The sequence below is a fragment of the Pan paniscus genome, chromosome 1 (assembly GCF_029289425.2).
Source record: "Pan paniscus chromosome 1, NHGRI_mPanPan1-v2.0_pri, whole genome shotgun sequence".
Taxonomy (NCBI): domain Eukaryota; kingdom Metazoa; phylum Chordata; class Mammalia; order Primates; family Hominidae; genus Pan; species Pan paniscus.
This window is the reverse complement of record NC_073249.2, coordinates 176,754,158-176,769,121: the sequence shown is the minus strand read 5'-3', so window position 1 is coordinate 176,769,121 and position 14,964 is coordinate 176,754,158. Positions and strand designations below refer to the sequence as shown.

Here is a 14,964-nt window from a genome sequence, read left to right as displayed (position 1 = left end):
GCTTTAGAATTCCTGTTAATTTCATCCGGGTGCGGTGGCTCACGCCTGTAATCCCAGCACTTGGGGAGGCCGTGGCGGGCAGATCACGAGGTCAGGAGATTGAGACCATCCTGGCTAACACGGTGAAACGCTGCCTCTACTAAAAATACAAAAAATTAGCCGGGTGTGGTGGCGGGCACCTGTAGTCCCAGCTACTCAGGAGGCTGAGGCAGGAGAATGGCTGAACCTGGGAGGCGGAGCTTGCGGTGAGCCGAGATGGCGCCACTGCACTCCAGCCTGGGCGTCAAAGCGAGACTCCATCTCAAAATAAAATAAAATAAAATAAAATAAAAACTCTGCCCTAACTGGCAAGTCAAAGAATTCCTGTTAATTTCGTTATTTCTTCTTCTCCTCCCTTTCTCCCCTCCCCTCCTCTCCCTTTGACCTTTTCTTCCTTCTTTCTCCTCCTCCTCCCTTCTTTTTCCATGGATGTACCTTCTTTGCCTTTTACATCTATTCCTTTATTATTAGTTACAGAATTATAAATGAGTCCAGAATTTTTTTAAATTTCATATCAAGTCATTTTCAAAAATTTATTAAACTGACCAAACACTATATCCTTTAATGGTATGAATAGCTACTCCATACTTTACCTGCTCGTGCACTTAGATTTATAAAAATTTATACATATACCAGGGTTGCTTGTTTGTTTCTTTATTTTGGTTTTTTATTTTTAGTAAAGCTCATCTGAACTGATATGAAAAGGCCCCAAATCCCTTAATGCAGGGATCTTCAGAAATCTCTGTGTGTTTTCACATTGACCCTGCTGAGTTTTTTGGGGGTTATGATGAAGAATATATCAGGGAAAAGTCCAGACAGCCATTCCACCTAAATCAGATGCTTGGATAAATGTGTATTTACCTTTTTTTTTTCAGAATTTTGTAAGTAAGATAGTTTTCCTGTACTACAAATTTTCTTTCCCAGAAAGACATCCTAGTGCTTTAAGAGTATGGTCAAAGGCACATTTGAAAAAGTAAGCATACACTGACTCTGGAAAGGAAACTTTTACTTTCAGCTGCTGTTCTTGCATAAGGCTTAGGAATATGAAGAGAAAGCAGGAAGATGAAGTATGAATCTACTCTTAGGTCCATTTACCTGCACAGGTGAACTCTTGGCGATTTAGACAGGTTAGACATCCATTTGTCACATTTCCCCCCACAGTAGCATTCTTCTAGCTTTCCCACAATCTGTAATAGACAAAACTACTTAGGAAGGAGAAAGGCATTATTGACTATCAGGTCATATATCTCACAGAGAACATTCGACAGTGAATTTCTGATAGACTCCTTCACATCAGTCTGGTGCATCTTTCTTGCCTCTGTAGTATGTTTGCATTTTCCTATAAAAATTGATTTAATGTTTCTACATGATAAAGAAAAAAAAAAGACAGAAACCAACACCACAATTCAACAAAGGAAAATTAAGCTTTAAATTTTCTCAAAAGCTTTTACATATAGTATACCATTTTCTGGGCAGACTGATTGTATTTTTCCTAAAGAAGGAAATGCCAGCAGTCTAGGTTTATTTTTCAAGGGAAGAGGTAAAGGATGAAAAGAAATTGAACCACAGGAAAATGTCAGGTCATAGTCACTGATGACGCTATTTAAATGGTGTGCTATAATCATATTAGGGCAGAGCACATGGAATTCCTGATTTCTGCATGACAGTGAAGAAGGGCCAGCAATTATCTATATGTGTGTGTGTGGATATGTGAGTGTCTGTTCACTCTACCTTCCCACCCCATTTTGCTAATTCAATTGAGGGGCAAGAAGAGGTAATCCAGACAGCCGGAACAGGAGGAAAAGGTCTGCAGCTGTGTTCGGAGGGACTGGTGTGAAGAGAGAGGCTCAGTCTGACTTGGAGTTTTGTGCTGTTGCACGTGAATGCTCTGGAACTGCCCTAATCGACTGAAAATGAGCTGGCTACAGTCGTATGGAACAGGTCTGTTTAGCCACATCGCTGGATAGCCTGGCAGATGGTAGACCGTCAATGGGTGGTATTGATTGGCTGGATTTGCCTTAGGGTAACAAGACTATGGGTCCTTAAAAACCCGCTTCATCTTATTTTCCTTTGTGCAGCTTCATACAGTAGTGGTTTTCTCTTCTCTCTCCCCCCAGTCCCCAGTATCCCCTTTTTCCCTTTTCAAATTAAAAGTCTTCCTTGGTAATCAAAATAGAGAGGTTACCTTGAGATAAACACTCTTTAAATTAGCACCAAGGCAAGAAAACTTGAGAATATTTTATTTACTAGGCTGATTACATTTTAATGTTTGAAGAAAGTGACATTTTTTAATTAGTGTTTAAGACATATGGTGAGTGTACAAATTAGCTTATTTCATACAACCAGAATTTGATGAGAGCAACTCCTCCTTCTCACTCCCCAGTTAAAAATTGTCACTTGAAACTTAATATATGCAAGGAGGTTAAATGGTATTAAGTGATGCCGTCTTGACTTAAAGATGAAGGACATAGTCACTATTGTGTATGGCTAAATACAGCCTGGATGGGCTGGGAAAATATTACTGTCAACACCTGTGTTTGCAAGAAAATGTGGAGGTTCCAGACCTTTAATTTTGTCCAGCCAAGAAAAGAAAATCCCAGGTATCTGTGTGTGTTGGTTTCTGTTTTAGACACATGTGGAACATAGAATGGTGTTGCATGCTTTATAAGTAATAAGATCCTCCTTAAAATCAGGCCATATAACAATATAAGTGATGTAATTTATTTTTGTTCAGGTGGTTCTATATCCTTTTAACATACCCCCAATCACTTGGAGCTTTCAACTTGGGACATTCTGTTTATTCTTGGCAGAGGAGCAGATTAATTGGAATAGAGTGATACAAAGGAGATGCCAAGTTAGCTCTACATCCAAAATAGTATACGACAGAAATGTTCCACTTCGAGGCAGATCTTCGGGAAAAAGAACAGCAATGGGTAGAGATATGTGATTGGCTTGCTCTTGTGGTTGTTTATCACTATTCATATAATTGTATTTTTAAAAGAGAGGCTTAATATTTTGTTTTTTTTTCGGTGTCTTTACTTTTAAGCTTTCAGTTATTTCTTATCAGGAAAGACCCACATTAAATAAACCTAATTTCTACTCAGAAGAAAAGTTGCACCCTTAAACTCTTGCCTCCATCTTGTATGTGCTTCATCCACATGCACACTTTTGAGTTTTCATCACTGTGTGTGAATATTTTTCTGTTTTTGCTAAAGAGAAATATTTTCATGAGGTTTTTGGCCTTCCCCATTGCTCTGTGTTGATTGTATTTTCCTTGTTCATCCTTTGCTGAATGAAACAAAGCTTGTTTGTGTTTCATTCTTCGCAGTTCTTATTAGAATTTGTGGCAGTGTTTTGTTTTGTTTTGTTTCATTTCCTTGCTTTAAGTCAAGAGAAGGAATTTTATTTATTTATTTTGACAAGATATAGTGAGAGACAATCTTGCCTGTTAAGATGCTAGTGTTTCTCGTGTCACATTTTACACCCAAAAGCTATTCCAAGGGAAAAAAAAAAAAAGAAATCTTTTAAGATGGTTCATTTGAATCTGTGCACTCTACCCACCTGGTGGTTATATAGTGAACTGTTACTTTAAAGAGTAGTTTAAACACCAGCCATGTTTGGGGCAGGCTGCTCTTGCAAAGAGAGCAGTACATATAACAGGAGTCTACTGTGTGTGAGATAAGGGGAAAATTCAGCTCACTGACTAGAGGTTTTAATGTACGAACTCTAGGGAAATAATATATTGACTGTTCCGTGGTGCGCAAGAAAATTGAAGAACCCTTTGCAGACGGAGTGCTTTGCAAAGGATTCTATCTGTTTCTCTTAAAACAAAATCTGTGGCAAGATGTTTGAAATCAGCAGGACGCTTAATGCTGCTTTGTTAAATAATGAGGTAATATTTTGTCACTTTTTTCTGGGCAGCATCTGTTTTTCCCCCCTCTTCTTTTTTTTTCCCTATATTTATGAAGGATTCCTTTTTTTCCGCCACATGGAAGTCAAGGAAATACAATTCACGCTTCCATTTCTGTTCCTTCCTTTTGGTGCTTTTGGAGAATTTGGTTGTCCTTTTTTATTTGCAGTTTCAGCCGGCTGCTGTTTCCTAGCCCATTGTGCCACGTAAGGCTTCTCCACTGCGCGGAGTAGGTAGTTATTAACGCTGAATTGGCTTCTGGTACAGTCCATCTGGACTCTGTGTGGGAAAGCTGGCTGCCGGCGACTGATGCTGAGATATCTGCAACCTTTGGGATGTGTGCATGGTGGCAAGGGGCTGACTGATATGAGATTACTTCTTTTAAGGGAAATTGTCATTAATGAGTCAAGAAACTGCTCATTTATGGTAAGAGGAATACAGCGGCGCTGGCAGCCCCACAGTGCTGGGATATCATTTTTAGGTTGCCTTAGCTGCTTGAGTGAGACAAGTTTCTTTCTGTGGTGGTGGATTGTGGCAGAAAAAAAAAAAATCATGCATGACTGGGAGACTCGCCTGCCTGATTCTTGAGATAATATATTGAGAATCTGTTGCTTTACAAATGTCACATCACTGATGTAGCGGTCAACCCCTCACTCTGAAAGATGAATGGTACTATTGGAAATGCAATAATAAGGTTGACTTTTCCCAACAATAGGATTCTGCCTTTGTCTTTAGAGAAAAGGCCTCTGAGGACATTTGTGCATTTGTTTGAGGATTCTGTTGAAAGACTTTAAAGTGGAGGTTTGTGGAAAAGTGATCAATATACAAAATGCATGAATTTTTAGCCTAGCAAAACCAGCTAGTTATTTATACTGTATATACAGCTACTATTTTGGAAAAGTGGCCAGAATACCTTTTAATATACCTAATGTTAATTTATGGTTCAATAAGTGTACTGAGGTTAGTATGGATGGGAGAAAAGGGTTTTTAAAATTTTTATCTTTTATAACCTCCAGAGAAATCTAAGTAAATATTTTGTTCCAAGTGAGTTGTTTTTATTTGTGTTTGTCAGCATTGTCTTAATGTTTACTTTTCACAATATTTTAATATTGGTGAAATTGCACTCAGAGTTTATGTTGTTGATTTGGGGCACACATACCTACTCTGTGTATATATGCTGAACCATTTAGAACACTTTAACCTGTGAATTCACCCTCAGTACACAGTTCAACAGATACTGTAGTACTATTGTGACTCACAGCACATTTTATACATTTGCTAAAGAAATTACTTTAAAAGTTTGCTTAATTGAGTATTGTTCCACCTTAAGGAATTATAGTTTTAACATTTGTACTTTTCTATTTCATGTATTTTCATTTCTAATAGCTGAACGTATTCATACTCAAGTCTAATGGATTATGCAGTGTACCCAACACATATTGTTTTATGATGTATCTGTATTTTCTGAAGTGTGAATATATATGTATGTTTATATGTGTGTGTTCATGAAACAGCATCTTGGACAGAATAGTTTTAATCTTGAAAAATGTAAGGTTATTTTCTTTCCTAATAATTTTTCACAAACCCATTTATTCTTGGACTTTGAAACCCAGAAATATAGCATATTTTTTGGTCTGTATGTCTACTCTGCCTAGTTCTGTCTCACTGTCAACTCTAGTCAAAGATTAAAGATTACATTGAATTTTGTCTTTGGTAATATGTGTTACCACTGTGTATTTATTGAAGAACAAATTGATTAAATTATGAGTTAAATAAATAGTGACACATTAGTCTTTTGCATAGGTGTGAAGCATGAACTTCTCAGGTAAGCCACTTAAAAAACCCAAACCAGAACAAAAAATACACTACTGAAGGCTTGGTAGTGTAGAGGTTGTTAAATGTGTAAATAGGCAGACAAACTGTATACCTCACCATACACTTGCTAAATGTCTCTTTGCAAATCTCTTAAGAGGCCAAAGAAAAAAAGACATCCCTTTGAAGGAGAGAAGCAAAATCACTTATTTAGTTAAGCAAAATGAACACTCTGCACAGGTTTTGAAATGAGGCTGTTGTCAAAAGCATGTTTTACCTTTCTCTAAAGGGGTAGGAGAATGTGTTTTAGTGGATTTTTAAAAATTCAGATCATGCTCCTATCCAACTTGAAAAATAAATTCATTTAAATAAATCATTCATCATCCTCAGTTTTGAAAAGCTCAGACAGAAGGCAGAAAGGTAGAGGCTGACAGCTGCCCCTCCCTTACCCCCACCATTTTTTTTCTTTTTGTTTATTAGGAAATAGTTTTCTGAGACAAACTTGTATGAACCTAGTTCACGGAGCAAGCTTAATCCCCAACTTGCTTGCTTTTGAAATGTTGGCCATGTTAGCTGGAGAAGGAGCATTACTTACTAAAAATCAGCAATATCTGGAAATAATAAAGTTAAATTGTAGATGAATTAGCACATTAAAGTGCTTTTGTTGTACCTTTAAGCCTACAGACAGATCATTAAATATGCATTTCGCTAGAAAGCAACTGTCTAGAAAGATAAGGTGGTTGAAAATATTCTACAGTGGAAAAGCCCTCCATCAGAGGGGTGGCACGGTTCGGCCCTCAGGATGGGAAAAGAAGGACCCTCCCACTGTTAGTTTAGGTTTGCAAGCCTCCAGTGACCTGCAGTTGTTACAGTACTTTTGAGCTGGGAGGAGGGAAAAGGTAAAAATACAAGTATGGCTGTTGTTGCTTCAGCCGGGCCTTAATTACCAGACACAAGAAGCAGTTCAGAAATCTGGTCTCTGTTGTTGTAGAGGTCACCAAATCATTAACATCGTCAATCTGGCAGTAGCTAATTTAAATAGCACCTGATGTTGCAACGCCTCCCTTCGTTTCCCCAGCCAATCAGATCCAGGCTTCGGCTGACAGATGGTCCCATAAATGGATGTAAAAAGGGGAAGCTTCGAGCCAATTTCAGCAAGGCTCTGTTCAGTTGTTCTTATCTACATCCTAGAATCGGGGGTTTCAGCTCACTGCTCCTTTTCTTTTTTTTCTTTCTCTCCCCCGCCCACCCCCCCAAAAATAATTGATTTGCTTTACAATCATCCACACTGTGTTTTGTGGATCTTTAATTATATATAACAATAGTAGTCATTTTAAATATATATTCTGAAATCTTTGCAAATTTTAACAGAAGAGTCGAAGCTCTGCGAGACCCAATATTTGCCAATAAGAATGGTTATGGTAGGTATGACTAGATTTATAATCTGTTGTTTGTGTTGCTGGAGGGAAGAAAAGCATCTACACCTTGACCAGTCTTATGCTTGCACAAGAGTTTAGTTCTGTGCTGCTGTTTGGTTCCTACATTTACTATCTCTTTTGTGTAGAGAGTGCGGGTAGGTCCTTTTATTGAAAAGCAATGGGGATATAAGATTGTCATTTTTAGCAAGTCGTTGTCAGTTTTCCCTTCAACATAAAGGCAAGGGGTGGAGGGGGAGGGCTGAAATAATTGCTGGTTTATTGAAAGAGGTTATATTACTTGAGACATAATGGCAAAAGAAGGGTTTTCTTTTTTGTAAGGGAGAGGGGGTTTGTCTGCGTGCCTGGGTTTTGTGGGGCTGGGGGTGGATGCAGCGGGGTTAGGAATCTCTCAATTTCCGTGCTGGAAATTTAAACCTCGAGAGGCAGCTCCTGGATACTGAACACTGAGATGGGCAGTTGTGTTTCGGGGGACTGCGCAGTCAAAACGGCAAAGAGAGTGATTTATTTGGGCTTCAGTAAATGCTGCATCTTGTATTTCAAAGAGTTTCCTGTCATGACCTCATAAAAAAGAGGAGGCGGCTTGTATGTGTAGCAGTGCCTGGCGTGTTGAGTTGTTGCTTCCTTCTCTGGGCAGCAGCTCTGTAAGAAGGAATGTCAGCTTTTACATAACGTTCCTTTCCGCTTTTGACACACTGTGTGAGGGTCCATCTTCTTCTGATCACAGATGGAGTGGAATGGCTTGAAGATGGTAAGTGAAAAGAGGAAGGCAGCCTGGAGGTCCCAGCCCTGTGTGTGTGTGTGTGTGTGTGTGTGTGTGCTTGTATGTGTGTATGTGTAAGGATGCTGGACTGTGCATCGTAAATCACTGTGCTGATCGTTTGTGTGTGTATGTATGTGTGTGTTTATTAGTATTTCTCTTTTCTGAAAACCAGAATCCATCTCCAAGTGTAATGGCACTGCATGCACACAAGGCACACACACTGCCTCTTCCAGCAAACACACATTTTAGCCAAGGAAGGTTGGTGTCTTTTTTGACAATCAATGTCACCGTCACTGTTGGCTGGCGTGTCCACCGCCTCTGTGAGCCTTCAACGGAATTACACGACTGCTAAAGTTAAAGGCACATTTCTTTTTCAGTCTCATGCTAGGAGTGATGGGGAAGGATGGGAATGAGGGGTGGAGGAGGTGAGATTCAGTACCAGCCGATGCAATTGTGAAACAGGACTTTCGGATGTGGAAGGGGAAGTGGAAAACCTTTCTGCCGAAGTAGTAAATCTATTTTTAGCATCATCTTTTTCTGAAAAAAGAAGCAGGGAAACTCCTTGAGTGCCGCTTCTGTCGCCTGATGTTGACCCTGAAGATATGGCACAAAATGGCATGATTAGATGCCACGAGTGCCCACTTTGACTTTGAATTTTCACCAGCAATAGGTTTCACGGGGTTTCAGAGCTGGGTATGGGGGCAGGCTGTAAATTCATAACCATCTTACTTATTTTTCCCTAGAAAAGCCTGGGGAGGACTTTTTGCTCTGCATAGATGTTATAACAAAGCTGTGGTCTTTTTCCCATTCTTAGAGGATTGCCTTTGTCTGGCTGCTTGTTTTGATGGGTGTAAAACAAATAAGATTAGACCGAGCAGCCCAACTGAAAGCGATAGCTGGGAGGAAAACCCAATGAAAGGTTGCCGGGGAAACGAACAGAGGAGAAGCCGAGTAGGGAGCAGGTGGCTATCATGAGAACACACTGCAAACAGTGTAAAAAAAAGGGGAGGGGGACAGGACCTCGATTATCTTTGCTGTTCTTTGTGGCCAGCCCAACTTTAATTATTCGTTATTAATAGGTGTTAATTACATTTCTAACTCTGGTTTACAGTGATTTTTAGAAATCTATTTTTAAGCATCTGTTCTGTCTCCCCTGTTTGTGTGTGTGTGTGCGTGTGTGTGTGCGTGTGGTTTTTGTTGTTGTTGTTGTTGTTGTTGTTTAAAAAACCCAGAGAGGAGGAGAGGGGGAAGGGAGGGTAGGGAATCTTGCTTTTTTTTTTTCCTTTTTCCCCCTTTTCCCTGGTGTGAAATTGTACATGCGAAAAATCGCAAGGAATCCTGTGAGACCATTTGAAAAAATGTAAATTATATTGAATGAAGTTGACGGAAGCATAATAGTGAACTCCCACAGCTGATAGGTTCTGCAAATGATTTCTTAGAAATTTCCAGCAAATATTCATAGGAAAAATATAGGTAGAATAGATCTACCCTAAGCAATGATTTGGGGTTAGGTGATTTTGGTATTTTTACTAAATCGGATGTTGATACTATAGTTTCAGGGGAATTCATTGTACCTCTCATTTTTTTCCTCAGTAGAAATTACTTTACAAAATAATAAATGAAGAGCTTTTTGCTTTCCTTCTTTCCCCATGCCCACAGTCACAGGATCCATCAGGCTTGCACTCTCATAACCACTGCCTTCCATTTGGCATTTGGTCCTGGTTCTGGTCTTGGCACAAACTGAGTGAAAAGCTGATTTTTATATTAGTGTCTTTGAACGTCTGGGACCCATGTGTGCACTGGGTGACAAGCATCTCTCTTTTTTCTCTAAATGTGCTTTACTAATAGTCTCTTTTTCTCATGATGGTGGGTACCATAAGGATTGAAAGGTGTAGTATTTGGGTGAACAGGAGATAGCGTAAAAACAATTGAAATGGTGATCTGTTAGGGTTTTTTACTAAAGGACAAAATAGATGCATGATCAGGGAGCTAATTGTAAGCCCAAAAATGAGAGATTTAAAAATGCTGAAATACATTAAAAGATTAGGAAATATAATTGGCTTTATTGAAAGTACACTTAATTTTTGCTCTCTTCATTGCAAATCCCCCCAATTCTTTTTTCCTTGCAGATGCGTCTTTTTGTTTTCTCTTCTTATTAGGGGATTTAAAAATTTTGTTTTCCCTCTTGAGGTAAAAATAAATAAGTTTGTATTTTTTGTCATACACTTGAAACTTGCAGCCATATGTTGAGTGCATAAGCCTGTGTCACCTTTAAAAAAATAGAATTTTTTTAAGTCTCTAATATAGTTTCTTTTTTTATTTTCTGAGAATTTTCTGGCAATTTTTAGTTAGGGGAAAATAATTTCTGTAAGAAGTGTCATCTTGGCTTGGGTTGTAAAAAAGACACGTGGTTCTGATGCTGACCTTTCTCGATCCTTTGTCTTAAAAATATTAATGCCTACTACCTTCATGTGGAGTTGTGCCCTTATGGAAGCACAAGGCTGAATGTGCATTTATTAAGAAGTGAAAATCCAATTGGAAATATTTCTGCAAAAAACATCTGACTAAGTAGCAGTTTTAATGATCAGAATGTCCATATATCTCATAGTAACATAACAGCTAAATCATTTAATATTTAAATTTTTGAAAGGGCGAAATTAACATAGATGAGGAAGTAGCTGAAAAATTACTTTGAGAATTGTTGATTTACAAGACAATTTAATATCTCATTTTTTAAAAAGCTAACAAACAACTTAACCATTCATTTGTGATCTCAGTCCCATTCATTTCTACCTGCCATTCATTCAAGTCATTCTCCTGGCCAGATGTAGATGGCCTTGCTTCTGTTTGATGGTTTGCACAAAACCTTAAAACTTTTTCTCTCCCAATACTCCTTCCTTGGTCCTTTGAAAATTAGGGTGTTGTTATGAGAGGAAGGCCAGATTGTTGTGAGATAATAACAATAGAATATTTAGAAAGACAGAGAGAGAAAGAAAATGAACTGCGCATTTGCCTTTTAGTTCTAAACTTAGTCTTGAAATTGGATTTGGGACACTTTGGACTTCAGATATTTTAAACTTAGGATTTCTATTAGGTATAAGCTATTTGAAATTTCATATCTAGAAATTATTGTTTGAATGGTGCTTTGTATGTGTGTGTTCAATATCTCTAAAAGGACTTGTGGATGAATTGAGATGTTTTTCTCAAGTTAGAGTTACTGTGAACAACAATAGGATTTCCTCAGAGTAAGTCTTTTTTTTTTTTTTTTGGTTTGATTTCTTCCCTTTACACTTATTTCCTTATTATAGGTGGGTTCTTTTCCTATATGTAGGCCAAATACTATTTCTTCCATGAGGAGATATGCTGCTTCATTTAGCCCTGAGCATCTTAACACCTTATTTTAATTTTTTTAAAAAAAGAAACAAATTGTCTGTATGTACCTCAAGTAAGAAATGGTTGTCTTCATAGAGGTCATCATACATAGACGAAAGTACTTTGGCCTTGACAAATTTCTTCATTAGCTCCAATGATCTGTGGCCACCAGGCAGTTAATTTATATGCCTAGACATTTAATATGTACATTTGTTGGTGAGCTGGCCAGCGGATGCTAAACACACGAGTATGCGCTGGCAAATGCTGCAATGCAGTATTTTTTTCCCAATGTCATTGGGAATTTTGGGGCTAGGAAGGGACATGAACATTTTCAAGCTTTTATCTTACTATTGTCCAGTCGATGGGCCATGTTGTACAGATTTGGTCAATTCTCCTTTTGAAAGTAAAGTCAACTTTTTATTTACCACTATCCATTCCCCCATCCATGTAATGTATATGTGGAAAGTGTGTGTGTGTGAGAAAGAGAAGCAGAGAGACTCTGTGTGTATCAGTATAAGTGTGTTGCAGATTCCTGCACCTGTCTTAGGCTTTCCTTATTTGGTATTACTAAACATGTATACACACTTACTTGCAAGTATATGTGCATCTATAAAACCAAACTGGGCTGCTTCCCATAAGAACTGGTTTCTCTTAATGACTCCAAGAGTTCTCATATTAGAAAAATATGAAATTTCAAATATTCATTAAAAAATATATATTCAGACCCTGCAGTCTGTTAGTAACCAAACACCTTTCTTTAGCTGCCACTTAAGAAATTATAAGTGTGCAAATCCATAACAATGCTTGTGAGCTAAAAGCCATCCCTTCAATCAAGGGCCTGGGTATGAATTAAAATGTGTGTATGTGAGTGTATATGGATATGTGTATATGTATGGGGGGCGGTGGGCAGGATGTTTTTCTTTGAGGGCATTTGAACCTAGTCTTTACCATTGGTAAAAATAAGGAGGCGGTAAGATGGAAGTGTTAACATCTGTGCTTTGCTTTGTAAGTTGGTGTGCAAGTGTGTGTGTATTAGGAACATCCTTATATTTTTGAAATCTCCACGTATTTTAGGGGTAAAGGGCTTTTATAGGTCACTGGCTTTCTAAGGGTAAAAAAAAAAGAAAAGGTGATCTGTGGGTGGGTTGGAGTCACAAGCAGTAATTGTCTTAAATTAGCTATTTAGCAGTGAAAAGGAAAAAAAGGCTGGAAGACAAGAGTGTAGAAGAGTACCAACATGTGGGTCTGCATCTTTCCGGTATAGGAGATAATGAGTGATAAATTTGAACTGGTGCAGTGCAAGATGCCCGATAATTTCTCAGAACCTTGACTTTGCAGGTCCATTACTTCCTTGCTTGCTTGTTCACACCTTTAATTATATCCAGTTTGGGATGCTAGTTGGGGGCACCACAGATAAGCCATTTTGTTTGTTGTTTACTTCATTAAATATTCAGGCAGTGTATTCACAGTAGCTTTGGAGCATCAGTGTTAGGAATTGAGCAGTTTGGAAATGGAATTGTTAAAAAAGAACAAAAAAATAAGACAGCAATCAGCCAGCTAGCTTGCTTTGGATGTTCACATCCACTCTGCTTAATGGTAATATTTATGCTTTCCCTTGCACATTAATTAAAAAATAACTTACGCAGTGTCAGGGCTCTTAATAGGCTGGTGACTTTCTCTCTCTTTCTCTGTCTCTGTCTCTGTCTCTCTGTCTCTCTCTCTCTCTCTCTGTCTCTCACTCTAGCTCCAGCTATCTCTTTCTCTCCACCCCACCCCTGAGACTGTCTTTGCTCAGAACATTTTAAGACCAACCAATTTTGCTTTAGGGGAGCTCATATTCAGATCCTTGTTGTATCTAATACCAAAGGTATTTCTCCCCTCAATAAAGATCCCCCTCTACAAGGATCAAGAAATGCTGAGAGCCCTAAAGGAATCCTTAAATAAATTTTGGTTGAGAAAGCAGTAGAAGTGTTGAGGAAATAAGGTCAGTGTAATTTTTGTGCTTGCGTTTTTGTTTTTTGTTGTTTTTGGAAAGTCTTATTTTTAACCCCAAAAGTAAAATGCAAAACTAGCATATGTGATTTTTTTAATGAAAAAAATATATATGTCTTAGGTCTCTCCTGAAAATAACCTCCCTTGGACTCTTCATTTGAAAAATAACATGTAAACTTTAGCTTAATTTTTGAATTACTCATTTTAAACTATAAAATATAGTTCATAAATATTTTTTCCATAGGAAGTTTAGTTCTTTTTTCAGGCTATGGGGAAGCAGAGAAATGACCCAGCGAAGATGGTGAATTCTGAAAAAAACACAGCATGGAGGTTTCCTCTGTTTGCACTTCGTAGCATTGAATCTTCTCCTGCTTCTATGAGTTATCCTTTAGCCCTTAAAGTTGTTTTGCCAACAGTGTTCATAATAGAGACTGACTGTCATTCCTTGTTGGGTGAAGATGTATTTGTTGAGGACTTACTATGTGCATTTCTTTGGAATGTGGAATCCAAGGTCACCATTTCTTTTTCTTTTGACAATGATCAAAAGACATAATTAATTAGAGGATAAGTCCCTGTGATTGCAGATAAAGTTAGGGTGAGGGATTTTTAAGGTGGCACATTGCACAATGAGGTTTGTGTCAAATAGTAAGAAAAGGTCTGCTGGAACATTCAAGTACATAAATGTCTTTCCTTCTGTATTTATAAGCATCTAGGTGTGACTCCAAAAGATAGAAATAAGAGATCTTTTGGACATTTTAGTCTATAAGGTTTCATGTGTCCACATCTTCAGCCTCGGGAAGAAATATAGAAGTTTGGACTGTTGAAAGGAACTTGTCTTTCAGTCAGCAGCCCATGAAGCTTGGCTGAAACTGGTTAATTTTACAGAAACACGAATGTCTTGCCTCCTTGCTTCTGATGTAAGTGGCTTTTTGAATTCCTTTTCCTCTGTTACCTCCCAGGAGCATCTGAACAGATAGTGACCCTTTTGGCATGCCGAATTGGAAGTTTGCTAGTGGAGTAGAAATCATAGTTACTTTGTCATATACATCTAAATACTGTGGTGTGTGTGTGTGTGTGTGGCATGTGTTGTAGACAGCTGTGAGCCCCGGTGTGCCGTGGGATGTGCCAATAATGGCTTCTCAAGTACTCTGTGTTTTCCTAAGCTGCCAGTCTAAACCCTTTAAAGGTTTGCTTTCTAATTTGTACATGAAAAATAACAGGCTGAGTTGAACTTTTTTTTTCAAGTGCCCCCTTTGAAGATGCAGCAGTAGTAAATACTGCTCTAATGATAAACTTTAGTTCTAAGTGCTACTTAAAAGTCTGTAGTAGAAAGGCTGAGAACTTGCCATCTTTACTAATGAAGCTTTCCTTAGGAAAATTCTCACTTAAAAGGGAGTAAATGACCAAGTCCCTGAAATTTGTGATTTTGACCAGATTTGACTTATCTTTTCTTATTTTACTTTTTGTAATGCAGCCAACCACACATCCAAAATTCTTGGTATTATACATGTCTTCAACATTAATTATCTCTGTTGATGCACTGGGTACAAATAGTACAGTTCCCACAAGTCCAGATTCTTACCGTAACACCAAAACAAAAGTGATATTTATGAATAATATTGGGAAAGTTGTCCTCATAG

At 38.2% G+C, this 14,964-nt stretch overlaps 1 protein-coding gene across 19 annotated transcripts in view; it reads left to right on the top strand.

Annotated features, from left to right (window-relative positions):
* Window positions 1-14,964, top strand: part of ELAVL4 (ELAV like RNA binding protein 4) — a 156,083-nt gene that overhangs the window by 53,988 nt on the left and 87,131 nt on the right. For 4 of the 19 annotated variants that reach the window (XM_057298937.2, XM_057298935.2, XM_003829571.6 and 1 more), the window contains exon 1: window positions 6,903-7,182. The exons of 3 other annotated variants lie outside the window; for them this stretch is intronic. In XM_057298937.2, coding sequence (XP_057154920.1) covers window positions 7,174-7,182 — 9 coding nt within the window. In that variant the 5' untranslated portion in view covers window positions 6,903-7,173. Of the gene's footprint in view, window positions 1-3,744; window positions 3,932-3,960; window positions 4,376-6,902; window positions 7,183-7,641; window positions 7,949-14,964 lie in introns of those variants that run through there. 12 more of the 19 variants (XM_034964853.3, XM_034964898.3, XM_034964849.4 and 9 more) reach the window with 12 other exon arrangements.